The sequence below is a fragment of the Formica exsecta genome, unplaced genomic scaffold, assembly GCF_003651465.1.
Source record: "Formica exsecta isolate Colony F162 unplaced genomic scaffold, ASM365146v1 scaffold13, whole genome shotgun sequence".
Taxonomy (NCBI): domain Eukaryota; kingdom Metazoa; phylum Arthropoda; class Insecta; order Hymenoptera; family Formicidae; genus Formica; species Formica exsecta.
Genome location: NW_021848632.1, coordinates 9270 through 26581, shown reverse-complemented (window position 1 = coordinate 26581; position 17312 = coordinate 9270). Strand labels below are relative to the sequence as shown.

Genomic DNA, 17312 nt, shown 5'->3' with positions numbered 1-17312 from the left:
TATTATACTGATATTTTTAATTCTCGCCAGTTTGTTCGATTCGGTCGACTTTCCTGTTTACAGAAACCAACAACATCTGTTATTTCAAATTTATGTCCGGCACAAACATACCCGTGTTTAGCTTTGACGTTGCATGCGCATTTTCGAAAAATACAGTTTTTTATCATCAATGACGATGTAACATGCTAGTTATTTCTATCAGTTTGCTTATGGCAGAAAGATCGTTGTTGATCATATTTTTTCAATATTCGCTCTTGCAAAACAGACATTTTTTATTTTATCCCGAAAAGCATATTCTCATATCTTTTATAAGAAACTTTTTGTAGACGTTATATTTTAATAACGTATATCTTTGTTAATACTGACTTTCGTATGATGGGCTGCGCAATCGATGAACTTTGCCGAAGGCGATATTATCTTTCTCTCTTTCTCTCTCTCTCTCTCTCTCTCTCTCTTTCTAGCGAATTTGGGGAATAACAGAATAATTTATTTATAGTGAACACTATAATCCCATTTCTCTGGTGGTGATATTAACTTATTGATCGATCGCGCGCCACAAAACACCGGACAATTTCCATCCTATCTCGATATCACATCGCGCTTTTTCCAAGCAATATGGACTATCATTATCTCACCGCGTTTCTTCGATATTTCTTATTACTTCCGACGGCCAGAAACCAGGAACGATGCAACGCGGGAGAAACACGTAATTGAAATCTCTCCGTTCCATTAAAATAATATCTCAAGCAGAGAATCGAGTCCAGGAAGGTCCGTGTATGTCTGTTTTTTTTTCTTTTTCTTTCTTTTTCTTTCTTTTTCTTTTTCTTTATCGTGATCTCGAGTGGGAGAAAAGACCTGTTTCATTCCTATTCGTCCAGGAATTCTCTGTCTCTGTTGTTCACCGATACGTGGAGCCTTTCTCGCGCGGAAGTCAAGCGCGCGTTCGATGGCGGATAAAAATGCCGGTACATCAAAATCCTTTTTCGGCGCGAGTCAGCAAATATTGACGCTCGTGAATTGAAATTTGCATCGACAGCGAAATTGGCAAAATATTTCCGCTCGTAAAAGAGAACGTTTGCTTGCGGTGGCGATGGTCGCGTCAGAAGTGAGACAAGAGTCAAGAGAAACGACACGAAAGAGAGAGAACGAGAAAAGGGTCTTCCCACGGGATACGGCCGGACGAAGGGCCGTATTGTGGCCTTAAATTTAATATGACGTGTGCTATACGATCGATTCGGACGCGCCTTCCGGCCACTCATCCCGGCCAATCGAATTCCACGGCAAATATTATGCGGCTTCTCGATGTTTCTCTACGGGAACACACGTGCCAAGTGTTTTCTCCATCGTTTTGTTCGGCGAAATAGAACGGCGTTTTTTTTTTTTTATATATATATTTCCGTCTATACATTTTGTGCGCAAAATGCGTTGTTAGTTTTTTATAATATTTGAATTACCATGATTCTGTTATTGAACTTTCTATAAAACTGTATAATGCACTAAAATATAATGTTCTTCTTCTGCAAAGTTACTTTTCATGGAAATTAAATTAATGGATATTATCAGAAAAAGTTAATGTTTGAATTCGTTATATTTTATCAATTTATGTGTTAAAAAGACTGTCGAAAAATGATAGATAATAGAATAGTTTTAAACTAATTTTATGATAATAGAATAATATATATCATTAATAAATCATAAATGGTTATTTTTTTATAATATTTATATATTTGTTCTAAATATTTTTATAAATATTTATAAACTTGTGTGTGATTTAAAACAAAGAATTTGCTAATTTCATGATTCAAATTGTTATTTTTATTACTATCCAGCTTTCTAATGACGGGATTTATCTTTGGATTTTCAGGGTCCGGTCGGGGAAGTGGGCGGCGTGAGGCTGCCGCTACAGTCATTACATGGATACGGATCTGTGTTCATGTACTCGGCGTCAACGAGTCCCGGGGGTGGAGGTGGCCAGGGTGGCGGAGGCGGGGGTGAGGTCACCCTCCGCCTCCGCGAACCCGAGGACATTCCCGAAGAGGTTCTCGCTCGCCTCGAGGACACCGCCACTCTCTCTATTTCTCTTCAAAGCGATGCAGTCCTGAGGCTAGGAGCGGCTGGCACAGGTGAGTCCTCTTATCCTCTTTTTGCTTACTGATCAAACACGATGCGCACGCGTACGACAAGTATGCTTGTTATGATATCGTAGAAGATGGTTTGATATAAAAGCTGCTACAATCGATCAACTAATTCTAAGAAAATAACGAGTCTATAACGTCTAACGATTTCGATTATTGCTATTGTTGATATTTTAAGGTTTTGCCAAAATGATTGTAGATGAAACTAATAAGCGATGCATAAAGTATTTTATAAATAATAAAATGAGGAATAATTCACATTTTATATATTACAAATATATTATAATATTACAAAACATTATTTAAATTATTAATAACATACATAGAGTTACATTATATGTTTTATAACATTGAAAAAATCAATTTCTCTGTGGAATATAATTGAATATAATTGAACATTCTATTTTTTATCGGAATTTATTTTTAAGCTTTTTCGAATTAAGATTGCGCACATGGAACCGCTATTTTGTTTATTTGCTTTTCTTTTCATCGTGATTTGTTGCAAGAAGTCTGAAAAGATTTTTTCCTTGACTATTCCTGAATTGCAGCAGCGCTAATAAATAATTGGCTTATAATACATATAAATTTATATTGGTTGGGAATTTATTATAATGGAGGTCGCGCCTCTCGTATTTTTAGGATCGCGTTTGAGTCTCGCGTTTTCGAAGAGCACTCGCTTCTGGGTCTGAGTAGATTAGCCGCGGTATCCGAAGTCATGTGTGCTCTAATGCAGAATTATTTCGACGGATTACAGTAATCCTTGCTTTATGTGATCACATTCGAGACTTCTCCCAGACAAAATGATTTACTCGCGTAACCTATAAGTATTCTTGACGGTGAAATCCACAAAGTAGATTACATGACTTATATGATTAACCGTATTTGCACATTTTTTCACATCTTTAATCTTTAAAATTAAGACATTTGCCTATAAATTTAAGAACAATTCGTTTCTCAGTTTTTACAATTTTAAAGAACTGATCGATTGTCATCGAGATATACTCGGGATGTTCTCTAATTTCAAATTGATCTAAAAATGAAGGAATTAGATAAAAATGGATACGAAAATAAATAGACTGTAATAAGTTGATAAAAGAAAGCGGGCGGTGAATCTTGGAATTATATATTCGCCACTGAGTACAGCGAGCTTCCTGATTTTATCTGTTCTTACGAACGGAAAGTCTAGCAATTGAGAGCTCGAGTTTAGAAACGCCCGGAATCGAACGGTTATTGCTTCCTTCTAAGCGGCGCAGGTGACTATTCGGGTCGGATCGTTTCTCGAGCGCGGAAAGCAAGAAGCCGAATCGTTTATGTCGATGCTTAAACTCGCAATCTTTCCCCATCCGGTTTTCCGAAGCTTGAAACTTTTAGACCTTCCTTGTAGTTGCCATTTTCCATTCAACCGGAGCATTCATGTTCCTTCTTCTTCAAAGTAATTCTACTTCGTCGGATCTTTTTACGGACGGTCGTCGATACGGAAAATTCGAGTTCGAAAAATTTTGTGAGAGACACGCGAGTTCTTCTCATACCCAAAGATTGAAAGACGCAGGCGGTTAGATATTTTTCAGCAATCAGAGATTATATTTCAAATTTGGAGACATGGAAGGGCAAATACTTTGTAGAAAATTTCTACGTATCTATCTTTTTATATAAAATGTCCCAGATTGCTATCATTCTTTCTTTCAGTTTCAAGATTCACTGACAAATTTCAGAGTCAATTCAAAGTTCATATCTCTGGATATTGGTTTCCGTGAAAAACACGAGCATTGGAAAAAAATGTTTTTTGATACTATGATTTAATCGAAATTTTCTGAAATTTGAAATTTTTTCATCACAATTCAAACTTGAAATTGAATGTAAAATGGCAATTTTCTATACTTATTGGAAAAGAAATTTGATCTTGTTATATTAACTTGAGAAATATGTGCAGATCGGGGAATTTTACGATGAAATCCGATATTAACCTCCTATTTAGATCATACTTATATCGATTTGTTTCGAGAGTTTATAATGCTCAATCGCAATTTTACTGTATCATTTTTCGTTCTTTAGAATGCGAATTTCACGAGAAAACATGCTCCTTCTCCTAAACTATATAATGTAACTCTCCAAACTTATTTAGACCATCATGAAAAAAAGTTTGAAACCGATATCACAGCGTTTATTGATTCCCCGACTTTTGGAAAAAGAAACAACCTTGTCGAAAGCTTCTACTGTCAAAGTGAAACGCATATACAACTTTCGATACGAAATACGGATATCGAAAAAGGGTCGGAAGTTTTTTCTTTTTCTAGAAGAGGACATCGAGAGAGGGATCCGTCTTTGCGGAAAGGTGATCTAGGGACGATCGAGAACGTTAACTTCCAGACGATTTGTCAGAGCCGAACCACGACGGTGCGGCTCGGTCCCGATTCTCGCCCGCACGTTGCCATAAATCCCGGATTTTCATAAGTTTTTCTCCCCCTTCTCTTCGAATTGGAGGTCCTTCACCCTTCCCGTTCGTATCGTGTCCCTCGAGTGCCTTCGCCAAAATCGATCCGCGATATATCGTTCCTTCGCCTTTCTCCTTTCGTTCTTACTAATGCCGCGGAATCGCGGCTCCCGGGAAAAGAAAAACGGTGCGGGGAGATTTATCGAAGTTGCGGCTTGTTACGGGGGCTTTAGATTTCCGGCAGCAAGAGGTGGAGGACGGTGCTGCGCGCAGCTCGTGCTGTAGAGTCGAGCTCTGCCGAGAGAAGAAGAGAGGTGCTAGCGATTGATTAAGAGGGTCGTTTGTGCCAAGGAAATGCTACTTGAAATGGCACCGCTATCCGAGCCCATTCTCGGACACGCCCGTTCCGCATCCTGACTCTCTTCTTCTCGTAGCACCACGTTCTCGCTGCAGGGAACGTTACGGCGAATCACTTTTAGACAATAAAGAGAATGGCACGGTTTTTCAAAGTCGAAATAGCTTAATTCTTTTTATTACGAAAATTAGAAAACTTTAGATGAGATTAGTCTCTTTTTAAAAAACACGGAGACTCGAAAAATGAAGAATTGTTATTCGATCTATTGATTGAAATTGAAAAATTTTAATCTATATATGTTATAACTGAAGATATATTTTTTTTAAATACATAATTTTTGTATATTTAAAAATTTTTTAGATCTTTTTTTCTCTATATATATCAGAATTATATCTCCTAAATTGATATCATAGATAATTGTATCGCATTGCGCTAATTATCTTTCGAATGAATCATAAGTCCTTTGTTCTTGATTGTTGGATAATATAAGATTTGACAAATAGCGACAATGTCCTTGTAAATTAACGCGGGTCAAAGGGCTGATACCATTCCAGCCATTCAATATCGATTATATTGGGAGCCTTACTCAAAGTACCGTTTGGTACTTAAGCGCGACAATCTGACAGTGTAATAGGATTTCTACAGTAGTGTGACAGTATCAATAATCAGACACATGGAAATTAATTCAAGCCGTTTACTGACGATAATCGTAATACGGAAACAAACCATTAAATCATCTTGGAGAATACTCTCTCTTTCTCTCTCTCACTCTCTCACTCTCTCACTCTCTCACTCTGTGACGAGATACATTCATATATTATAAAACAGATTAATATTATTTACATAAATTGTAATGTTCATAATAATATTTCTACTATTGTTATTAAAGATAAAACGGTGCGTAAAGCTTTATTGAGGGTGCATATAATTATAACTCCTGTAATTATAAATATTATTATACACATATACATTATTATTTATCAAGATATACATTCAATCGTTAAGGCCTACTGCAATCATTAAGGAATCATGAAAATATTTGGCTTAAATGGCTTAAATTAAAAATTTGGCTGTGTTCGCACACAATATCGTACAAAATTAAATTTCCAGAAGAATAATAATGTTTCTCTTGTCAATAAAAATAATAATAAATACAGGCCGCTTTATTGAAACTACTATAGTTTATTTATTTATCTAGCATATCCACACGAGAAATATTCACTATTCGAGAAATATCATAAGATTTTATTTTCGAAATAAACTTTCAAAATGTTATTTATTTTTGCCTTCTATTCATTGTTGAAATTAAAAATTAAAAAGTCTTAGAGACAAAAATATTGCATTAATCAAATTTTCTTTTTAAGATATATTTGATAAATTAACTACAAAATACACATAAAGAAGTGAGAAGTTTGGAACATTCTATGTGTATTATACTTTTAATATCAAGATATTGATATTTTTTTATTTGGATAGTATTCGTTTATGCATAATATAATTGAATAAAAAATGCTATCCTTCACGGATGAGCATCTCGAGGAGTCGCAAAACAGTAAAATCGCAGGATCGAGCGGCATTGCATGCGCCAGGACAAGGCTAAGAACGCCAAAACGCGTGTAATAGCTTGGTACGGTAATACCGTAAACCGGAAAAGAATGAAACTAGGTGCAATAAAGGAGCTGAGAATACTCGGTGCAAGCACGAGGAGGAGGCGATAAGTCTGAAATATGCCAGCATTTTATTCGCGCCGCACGAATATCCGGCGTGAAGAAAGGCAACGGGGACAAGCGCGAGGAGTGTTCTCCGGAAGAGGAGAGGGAAAATAGAAAAGAGAGAGAGAGAGGCAGTAGGTTTTGCATTGGAAAAAAATGTCTGCGATGTACACACAGCTTACGCGGGGCGAATGCAGCTCGGCGAGGGTATGTAGGCGAACAATTCCGCAGTAGCCGCATAAATAGAGATGAGAGAAAGAGACGGATGTTACGCGGAAAAAAATGCAAAGGCTGAGAGAGACAGTACGGAAGAGTGAGAAAAATGGGGAAAGGTATGTGCGCGCGCTCATGGAACTCGGAGATGGAAAACTTCACGGCAGGAAAGAAGAGAGAGAGAGAGAGAGAGAGAGCAATTCTCGTTATAACTTTGGGGCCCCGCGGAAACTTAAACTGCTGCGAGCCGAACATGCAGAAGTTTCGGGCGTTTTCCTACCCGGGACAATCGAGGACGTCCGCTCTTTCCGTACACTTATATACTCCGTTCCTCGATTGCCTCAGGTACGCGCACTGTCGTTATCGTCGTCATCCTTTCACGAGGGACTGCTTCTTTTAATATGATCGGGAGGAACGCCTCAGATAAGTCGTGTTTTTTCTGCAACTTTTGACGTAAAATACGCGTGCGTGCTTCACTCTCGCCGTGTAATTCAAACTTTATTCCACAAATCCAAAAACGAATGCGAGCAGAGTTTAAATCAGAAATTGAGTGGCTAGCGATAAATTGACGATTTACGTTTTTGAAAACCGTACTCTTTTTTTTTTTTTTCTATCAAACTTTTTATTTAAATTGTAAAAAAGTGAACGATTGAATAAATGTAAAAAATTGCGGAATAATTTGCAAGACTTTTTCTCTAAAATTTCTTTATACGATGGTACGTACTACATCTGAAATGTTACTATTGGCGATACACGGTGAAGAAGTTTTAACCTGAATATGAAAAACGTGTGCACCCCCACTCCGTTGAACTCACGCAGATCTTGTATTCGCGAAAATGCTGATTCGGCTTTAAGAACTGATGGTTCAAATTTTTCTGCGTTCGCAAAATTTGCCGTCGTCAATTGCAACATTTGAAAACTTTGCGCTTACTTTTCTTAGGTCTTCTCTTTTCCCTCTCTTTCCCAGAGCAACGTTGCGAATTTCGAAACTCCCTTTCGATATCACGTTCTGTCCTGGCAACCTGCGATCTACAACGTCCACGGAGAATTCGTTTAGCAGGCACGTTGCTTGCTCGCGCGCAATTCTATTCCTCACGAAATTGCGTCACGTGTCCCGCAGAGTGTTATTCGCCTAAAACGCCGATTCTTCCGTTTACCGCGATTGACTGGACAAATCGTGCTTGCTACTGGTTTACCGGACACTCGTTCAATTTCGACTCAAGTAGCTTTGCCGCTCGAAAATCCTGTTTTTGCCGGAATTTGCTGCGCATAATTGCAAATGTAATTTTTCGTGATATTTTTATTGAATAAATATGTGTTTTCGACGAGCATAGAATGTGTGTATGTGATATAATAAACATATTATTTCTTAAAATACCTTTCATATTTCATATTTCTGAGAGAGAGAGAGAGAAAGAATAATTTATTATACGTTATCTTATAGCTACATTATACATATTAGATTGCGTGATCTTTTTATAATTTTATGCCTTTTTTCTTCTTTATACAGTTTATTTATTTTTTCTGTAAATCATATTTTACAATACAGCGTATAATGGTTTGTCATCTTAAAATGTGATAAATTCAATAAATTAAAAAAAACCTTAAAATACTGGGAAATATCGAATTTATGGCGATTTAAGATAAATTGATGTACAAATGTACAATATAAAATCATCATTAAACAACCTATATTATACATACACATATGCATGCATACATACATATAGATAGATATATCAGGAATATATTTTTAAAGGATGGAGCTGTTGTATACTTTCACGTCAGTCTCAGTGTATTCAAGTCACGTCACTGCGCTTGTAGGTTTGGCGTTTGCAACGGAATAAGTGTGAATAACCCAGTCGCAATGATTTATGATATGCGATGAATATTTATTGATAAATGATCCCGGCGCGTTTACGCCGGATCTATTTGATATTTTGCCGTGACGAGAACGCCGGATCGGTGGAATGGCAGCTGGGCGTTTTAGGGCGGAATGCGGCGCATAGTAAAATTGTTGTGATATCCGGCTCTACGTGGCGCGGGTGATCCCCGCGTCGCGTCGCGGTCGCGCGGACGAAACTACGTAAATTATGAACGCTGTTTGACTCCATGCCAGCTACACCCCATAACCGGCAACTGCCACGACCCCAACTTTGCACGTGCCCAGTATACGTGTGGAGACGCGTACAAATACGCGAACGGACGCGCTAGAAGCGCACGTGCGCGGAACTGTAACCAGGCAGAATAAATTTTCGCAGCGTCATACACGCCGCTCCGAGCACGACCGACTAGGAAGTGACGCTGTTCCTTCGTGACAGACACAATGATAATTATTTAAAGTTAAATTTTTAATGGAATTTTTAATCTCAAATACGATTGTATGTGTGAATTATATATCGGTTAATATAATATTTATTAATTGATTTATTTATTAATTTATTTATACCGAAGTGATATTATATTTCGCAAAAGAATTAGATTAATGTAAAATTTTTTCAATATTTACGCGCATCGAATATCGAGAACAAACATCCGACAGACGTTAAATCTCTAAAGTACATTTTGTTAATCCCGTTTCCCGTGCGAGAATTCGCGACGTTTGTTCATTGCTTCTCCAATTCGAGAATTTCGTATATTTTCCGTCGGTACGAAGTCGAAATACGGCAAAAGCAATCGTGGCGGTCGAGAAATAACAAAGATGATACGACGAGTTAGGTAAACCAAATGTATACCCGCGATACGACTACATCCAATGTGCCGAACGAGCGAATGAACGGACGAATCGATTTCGCCCACATCGCACACGCCGCGTCGAAAATAATAAAAGGACCAACGGAGCTTGCAATTTATACTTGGCGGGGACTGGCTCGGTAGGGAATGTCTCACGTAATATCCCAGGTCGATCCCTCGACCGGGGAGAGCGTGTTTCCGACCGAGAGATAAAGGCGCCGTCGCCCCGACGAACGAACAAGCCACCCGTATACATTCACGGGGTGTGCGCTTTTAGCGCCGATCGCGCGATCACTAACTAAAAAGGGATCAAAGGGCAGAGAGCGCAGTCGGTCAGCCCCGACGTGTCAGACGCGTGTTTTTGCCGCCGCGATTACTTTTTACAACGGAGCTTTTCATCGGATCTTGACGTGCCATATATCCGTTCATGAAAAACCGCCATCGAATGTTTAAAAAAAAAAAATGCATTCTGCGATATTTTTTATAATATATGTAGTAGGAGGTGTAATTATATATTTTATATATATAGTTCATAGAATATCTATATCTCTCAGAACATTATATTGTAAATAGAATGTTTGAAAGAAAAATTGGTAGGACACGGTATAAATATTTGGCATATTTTTTGACACAATATAATACATACTTCTCTTTTAATTGCAAAATATATCATATATTAATTTTTTGTTTATTGGTGAAACCGTTTTATCAGCATTTCTTTATAAGTCTCTTATCCTTGCGCGCAAAATATTTATATCTCGAATATTTAGGTCATATTTTAATATGCTAATCTAGAGCATCACGTTGATTTCGCCATCGCGGAGGCGGATCATATCGAAATTCGTGCTAGCCCAACGCAACGGCGGATTATTACGTTGTTTCTCATTAAAAGAAAGCGCGATGCTGACAAGAGAAAAGCCAGGAGAATGTTTGATGCTCAACGTAAAGGACAACCGGTGGTAGAAAATTAGTCTGCAAAATTTCTCTCGGAATTTACATCGTAAATTGAAGTTTGTACGCGAATGAATCTGCATCCTTTTCCCTTCCTTTGCCTATTTTCTCTTTTCGCCGTTCCCCCGTTCGACTCGCCGAAACGAACTCTTCCCTCTTTCGAGTTTCGACATACACAGCCTCGAGATTAATCCGAAAATAACGAGCTGCGCGCAAAAAAGATTCCCCTCGTCGCATGTCAATCGTAACATCCATCATTCGTTCAAAGACGCATCGACACGTACACGACACACTGTGCTCGTAATCATGTCCGAATTTCTTTACATATCATATATACACATACACACACACAAATATGTTATATACGCACAGAATTTTATTTGAATTATTTTCGCACATATGTCCATTTTGCTCCAGTTATTTATATGTATTGTTATTCCGTGTTGTATTTATATTGTTGTGTGTATATCACTTCAATGCGATCGCCGCGTTATTTTTCTCTGATAATAGATTATAAGCTATACTTATTGAACAGTAATAAATGCCAGTAAGTCGTCAAATATCCATAAATATTCGTGTAACGGAATGCGAGAAAATAAGCAAAGATAAAATTTAATAATAGGTGGATAATCATTACATTTTGAAAAAGCCGTACATCTCTAACACTTCTATTATATATAATTTCGTAATAATTTCTTTCTTTTATCTCTCTTGATTATTTTTTAGAAAATATTCGCGATCCGAGCTGTAATTTGCGCGCCAAAATTTGACGGCCGACTTATTGATATTCGAGCGTGTAATCTTCAAACAGATCCATTTTCTGATCTGCAAAACCTATCTATCGGCCGGTTACGGGTTGTCAGTATTAGCGGCAGCGGCGCTGAGTCAATATTGATACGGGTGCACGGATGAAACCGGAGACTCCTATCCGTTTGTGCATTCTGGATATTGAATTCTGTGTCGTTCCGATCGAATCTTCCAGAGTCGCGGTTGCGGCAACTCGGCGCACGAGCAATTCGAATCGGCAGTTTATCGCTCCTGGAACGGTCGTTAAGTGCACACTCCGCAGGGAATGGCGGCGATCTCGCGATTATCGGATCGATTTGCGTCAAGTCCCCTGATGGCTGTCGCGGAAATTCTCCAGAGCACGGTGACGGCAGAGGTCGTCGTAGTAATCATACATTAATTACGTACAATCCATGATCTGCTTAAGCATGTGACGATGATCGATAACGTACGTGATGGCAGTCATTCGAGCTCACATGGTGACCCTAACTACGTTTACATTTGCTAACACACTTCTATAATTTTGTGTTATGTTTCGACATACGATAAACGGCAGTTTAGTTTCAATTATAAGAATCAATTTGATAGGAGTTAAGCCAACATCATTTATAGAAACGACTGGACTTTCTGATGTAAATTTAAATAATTTTTTTATAGTCTCTACAATAATCATCATCCTCATTATATTGATTTGATTTTGAAATTACGGTTGAAAATGAGAAAATTAATTTTATCGAAGTTATCGCGCAGCTTTAGCCAGACACAAGAGAAAATTGTGCGCCAATTTTCGTTCTATAAGTGAATTGATCCTTTTCTCTCTCTCATTCTCTTTTACAACTAAAAGTTCCGAATACAAATTTCCATAAAGCCATAATTTTTTTTTTTTTTTAACAACCTGACCACCGCGTTTACCATACCGAGCACCAACGAATAATCTTTCGATCCCGCTCGCTCTTTTATCTCGAATTTTTCTCGCGGTCGCATACTCCGCTGTTGCGGTAGCTAAATTTGATTGCCGTCGTTACAGTTCACACATGCACTTTGCGCATACATGAATATTCCGCGCACTGTTAACAACGGTTCCACGCTCCGCTGAGTTCTGGGACGCCACAAAAGAACGGAAACCAACCACCTCTACTATATCGATCGTCATGAATAGTATTCGGCAGAAGCCCCTACTTTGCCGAATAAGTCTGGATAATAGGTGGCATAATCGCTATTTCGCTAGTACGACTCGACGGTGAACGTTTATGCAAAACTTACCGACAGATATAAAGCCTGAATTAGATGGAACGAGAGAGAGAGAGAGAAAGAGATTACGTCGAAATCGAAATATCGTACATGATTCTAGAGAACAATATATGATTAAAGTTTCTTTCGCTATTATATAAATTTTATTCTCCTCTTGCAAAAACATTTTCGTGAAATTTCACCTTTTGATTTTATGATGGACTTTGTAACCAAAATTAAAGTCGCAAATAATGAAATAATGAAATTTAATTAGCAACATATTTGTATTACTAGCTATATAGTATAAGCAATTATCGCATCTAGCAAAATACCGAGATTCCGTTGCAGAGGCTATTAGAGAAGCGAAAAATTAACTGCAGCAATTTTCGAACGACGAAGCTCCTCCGGACAACCATTTAGCAGGCAGCATGAGAATAAGTCGGAAATACCGTTTCGTCTGATTTGAACTTCCGATAAAGAGTATCGTCGTGTGCGGTGCGGTTTAAATTTGAATTAACCCGCGACCAAGAGATTCCTGTATCCGCGGACAAAGCTACCGTGCGGTATTAAGCCATTAAACCGTAACGAGAGTTGATTAAGTGTGCCGACCGAGGTTGCAGACGACCGAGAGACGAAAAAAAAATATACCCGCGCGCGCGCGAGATCTGTGAGGGTTTTGAATGGGAGGGCAACGCGACGGGGGGGGGGGGGGGGGGGGGAAGAGAGCCGGAAGGGTATCGCCGAGCTTTACCACGTCGGCCTAATGAAAATTTACGGATCCTCCATCGACGCGATAAAGTCCACCGCGTCATTACCATTGCCTCGCGACTCGTTACGGCGTTTATTTAGCCGCGAACTCTTTTTCCCGAGACCGAAAAGAACGGCGCGCGTTCGTGCACCGAACGTTTAAACTCGGGTTTAATCTAACGAGAGTTTACGACGACGGGGAAATAGAGTTTGCGTAAAGATTGCGCGATGGATTGGAGCTATTACGTGGCGATTTAATATGACAAACACGATGCGTGTAGTAAGCGTAAATTGTCTAATTCTTTTGTCGCAGAAGAGAAATTATTGAGAGATTAATGTTTGCAGTTCTTTCAATATATCAAAGAGATTTTATGATTAAAAAATATCTTAAGCGAGTGAAAGGTCACTATTGTGGAGGATTTCACAATCGTCAGAACTTCTTGAGCGATAATGGAAATTCTGACGATAATTAACAAGATTCAAAGACGAATCAAAGAACGGCAATGCACAATGTGTCAGAATTGCGAAAGAAGTGGGCGTTCGGGAACTCTTTGATATTTTCGAGAGGATTATTCGCGTTTCCATACAGGATGTGATATTCGCGAGCGACATATATAGATATATATGGTAGCGTTAGAGGGATGCGATGGTAGGAGGAGCAACGATAAATCCGGCTTGCCGAATAAATATTCCGAATCGAGATTCAGTCGAGCGTGCGGAATCTGCGCGCGCGCTTGCGGAATTATTTTCACGCGCGCCAAACCGGACTTTAATTTGCGATAGTGACTGCCACAAGCTCAAAGGGATGCCGGCGCTCTCCCCACCCTCTTCTACACGACCTGCTCGATTTAATTAATGTTCGTTGCATAGCCGGACGCGGGACGCGCGAGCCACGTTGTATAGCGAGACAGGCTCATCCTTTCGCGTGGATGATGATTACGAAAAGACCCTCGAGAATGTGCGTGTGAGTATATGTGTGAATCTGCATAAATATAACTAAAATTACGTGCGAACGAAAATTGCATTTTTATAATAACATAAAATTTAATAAATGAGACGTCTCATTATCCCTTTCTGCGATTATTTAACTTTCGGATATACGTCCGCGTACGTTGTTTCGCTTTTTAAAAAATTCTAATCACATGAAATCGACACTTTTCAAAATCAGCCATAACAATATTATAAGCATTTTAATAGATATATTTTTGATTTGGGAAAGGAGAAAGAAATAATATTGCTAATTAAGAAATATCATCTTCAATTTTTTTGGCAAGTTGCACGTTTTTACGTTGGAAAAAAAAAATACATTTTTGTTAATATATTTACTGAATGTTATATACATATATTTACTGAAATATATAGTAAATTTTACCAGCAAAAGCAAAATAAATCTGGTAAATAATATTTCACTCTTTTTATTCGAAATTAAATTATTTTTAAAATTCATTAGAATTTCTAATTATGTATTTTATAAACATTTTTATTAATGCATATATATTTCTAACAAATACAATTATTATTATTATCATCTTAAGAAGGGATCTCGTGAAACTTACACGAATAGTCTATAAATTTTCGAGATTTGATTTCATTTAAATATATCGGCCAGGGTCGAGATCGCATTTCTTCTTTTATGCAATTGAGACACACACATTCATATCGCGAAACGCTTTAGGCAAATGGCAAAGTTATCTCGATAGGGAAACCCAGTGTGTAGATGGAGAGATATGGGACGATTTTGGGTATTTGAAAATTTAAATATCCTCGAATTCGGTCACCTACGATCCCGTTTCTCTCGTTTTATATATCCCTTTTTATCTTATATCCCACCTCGTTAAATGGACTCGTTTATGATACCTTGGTTACATTTGGCATGCATACGGCCATTTCTAAGCAGCGCTTTCTATATCTATTCTACGGAGTCATTTTGTTACATCGCAGTTACGTGTTACCTATTATGGATTCATCCTCTTTATACACTATTCAAGTGTTTGGAAATGTAAACCATTATGAAATAAGAAAATAAATGGGAGAATTAAAGTTAATACAGTTTTTAATTTAACATAAATTATTTTTTGTGATAATTTATGAAAAACTTAAAGTAAAACAAAATAATATTTAATAATTTAATAATTTTTGATATTATTATCAACGAAAAAAAATCGTTTAGTTTAAAATACCAGAGTTAAAAAATACATAGAAAATTGCCATATATCTTAGTAATTTTGTGATAATTTTGCCCGCCAATAATTTTTCTGTTGAAAGATTAATAATTAACATATTATGAATATATGTTAAAAATAAATGGCTAGTTTTATATCTTGATAAGAATAAAGACGCTATTTTATGAATTATGAAAATCTCTTCAAAATTAATAAATGATCTCTGTTGCTAATTGGTAGAAATATTATCTATAATTTAGAATATCATCTAGTATTTAATAGAGATTTTTTTTATACTGGTAAAATTTACTATAGACTTTGCAAGCAAAAAAATGATAGCGAAAGTTTATAAAAAAAAGGAGGAAATAAAAGAACCACTTCAACGGATGCTTCGAGCGAGTCGTGGCAAGCGAGGTTGACACAAACGGAATTTTTAACGAAACTTCCTTCACTTTCGAAAGAGAGCCACTTGTAAACAGCCCGATGTGGGTTAACGTGTGTACTGATCCACTTGAGAGGATATAAGTTCCACTTAATTTCTCTTCAACGTCTTGAACGCGACTAAAGAACGTGGTGAAAATATTTTTCTTCTCTCTGTATATCTTAAGAATTTTTTCCCTAGTTACTCATTGTAGAAAGTGCGAAGAAGCATTACTGTGTGAATTTTATAATAAAAAATGGGCTTTGGTTTCTGTTGATATCACGTTTACATCGATATTTAAATATGATATTAATCTACATAATAGGCAATATTCTTATTAAAAAAACAAGATATGATTTTATATTTTTTGAAGCTTATGCTTGAAATTTTCTCGAATGCGTTTTATTACATTTGCTCGGAATGAGAAAAAAATTATGGATTAATTTATTTACCAATTATTACATACTTATCGCATGCATATTTGCTATTTTATCGATATTAATTTTTATTTATTTCAAAATTTCACGAAGAAGCTTACATATATGCATAGATATTTCGAAAACACATTTAATTCCTGGCGTGCGCGCAAATTTACACAATATGTATTTTAATATTATACTTCCGAAGCGTATTTATTTATATATATAAATTTGTGTATTCACTTTCGATGCAGAAAGAACGTGGAAAACGCTAGTAATTTTCAGATTCTGATATATCAAAAATCGTTAGCAATATATTTCCCTTTCGATCCATTTCATATTCGTTGGCATGACTAAAAATGTTTTGTAAATCGATGAGTTACTAATTAAAATAACTAATTACTATTACATTAAAAGGAGCGAAATGACAGTGATCGATATTTAAACGGTATATTAATGCGCGATTAGCGAAAACTTCATCGAATGATTCTCTTTGCCGAACATCTTGGCCATTGATGTCTGGATCTTTCATGTGTTTACATATCTGTTAATCACTAAATAAACAATCGTGGCATACGATCACGTGAATGTCGCGGATATGAATTATTGACGCATTTATGTATCCTTTCGGATATTATAAAGAATGCATAGAATTTATTTTTACTTATAAAATGCAGAATAAAAAATTAAAGTTTTTGATGATTGCGATGTTATATTTTAGTAAATATTCTTTATCTTATAGTTGAAAACAAACAGTTTGCATATATTAATATATCTGATTTGAGGATTTTTAATTCGCACATAGGCGAAAGGCACAGAACAAGATTGTGTTTCTAAAACTCTCATTAGTCGCCTGCGAATGAACACATTCGCGAGCAATTTCGGAGAGTAGGAAGATCCACTTTTCTCTAGATTCTACAGGGATTTTGTGCGACTGGCAACTGTTTAAGGGGATAAGGAAGTGCTATCGAAAAAAAGAAAAATGTGAGAGAGACGAGAAAAAAGATGCGTGTAGGG

General features: G+C 37.1%; 1 protein-coding gene across 1 annotated transcript in view; it reads left to right on the top strand.

Moving 5' to 3' along the window:
- Positions 1-17312, top strand: part of LOC115245752 — a gene marked incomplete at its 3' end in the record, with an annotated part of 263500 nt that overhangs the window by 237769 nt on the left and 8419 nt on the right. Inside the window, exon 5 of the mRNA XM_029824215.1 lies at positions 1865-2123. Within this exon, the coding sequence (XP_029680075.1) occupies positions 1865-2123 (259 nt within the window). The remainder of the gene's footprint in view (positions 1-1864; positions 2124-17312) is intronic.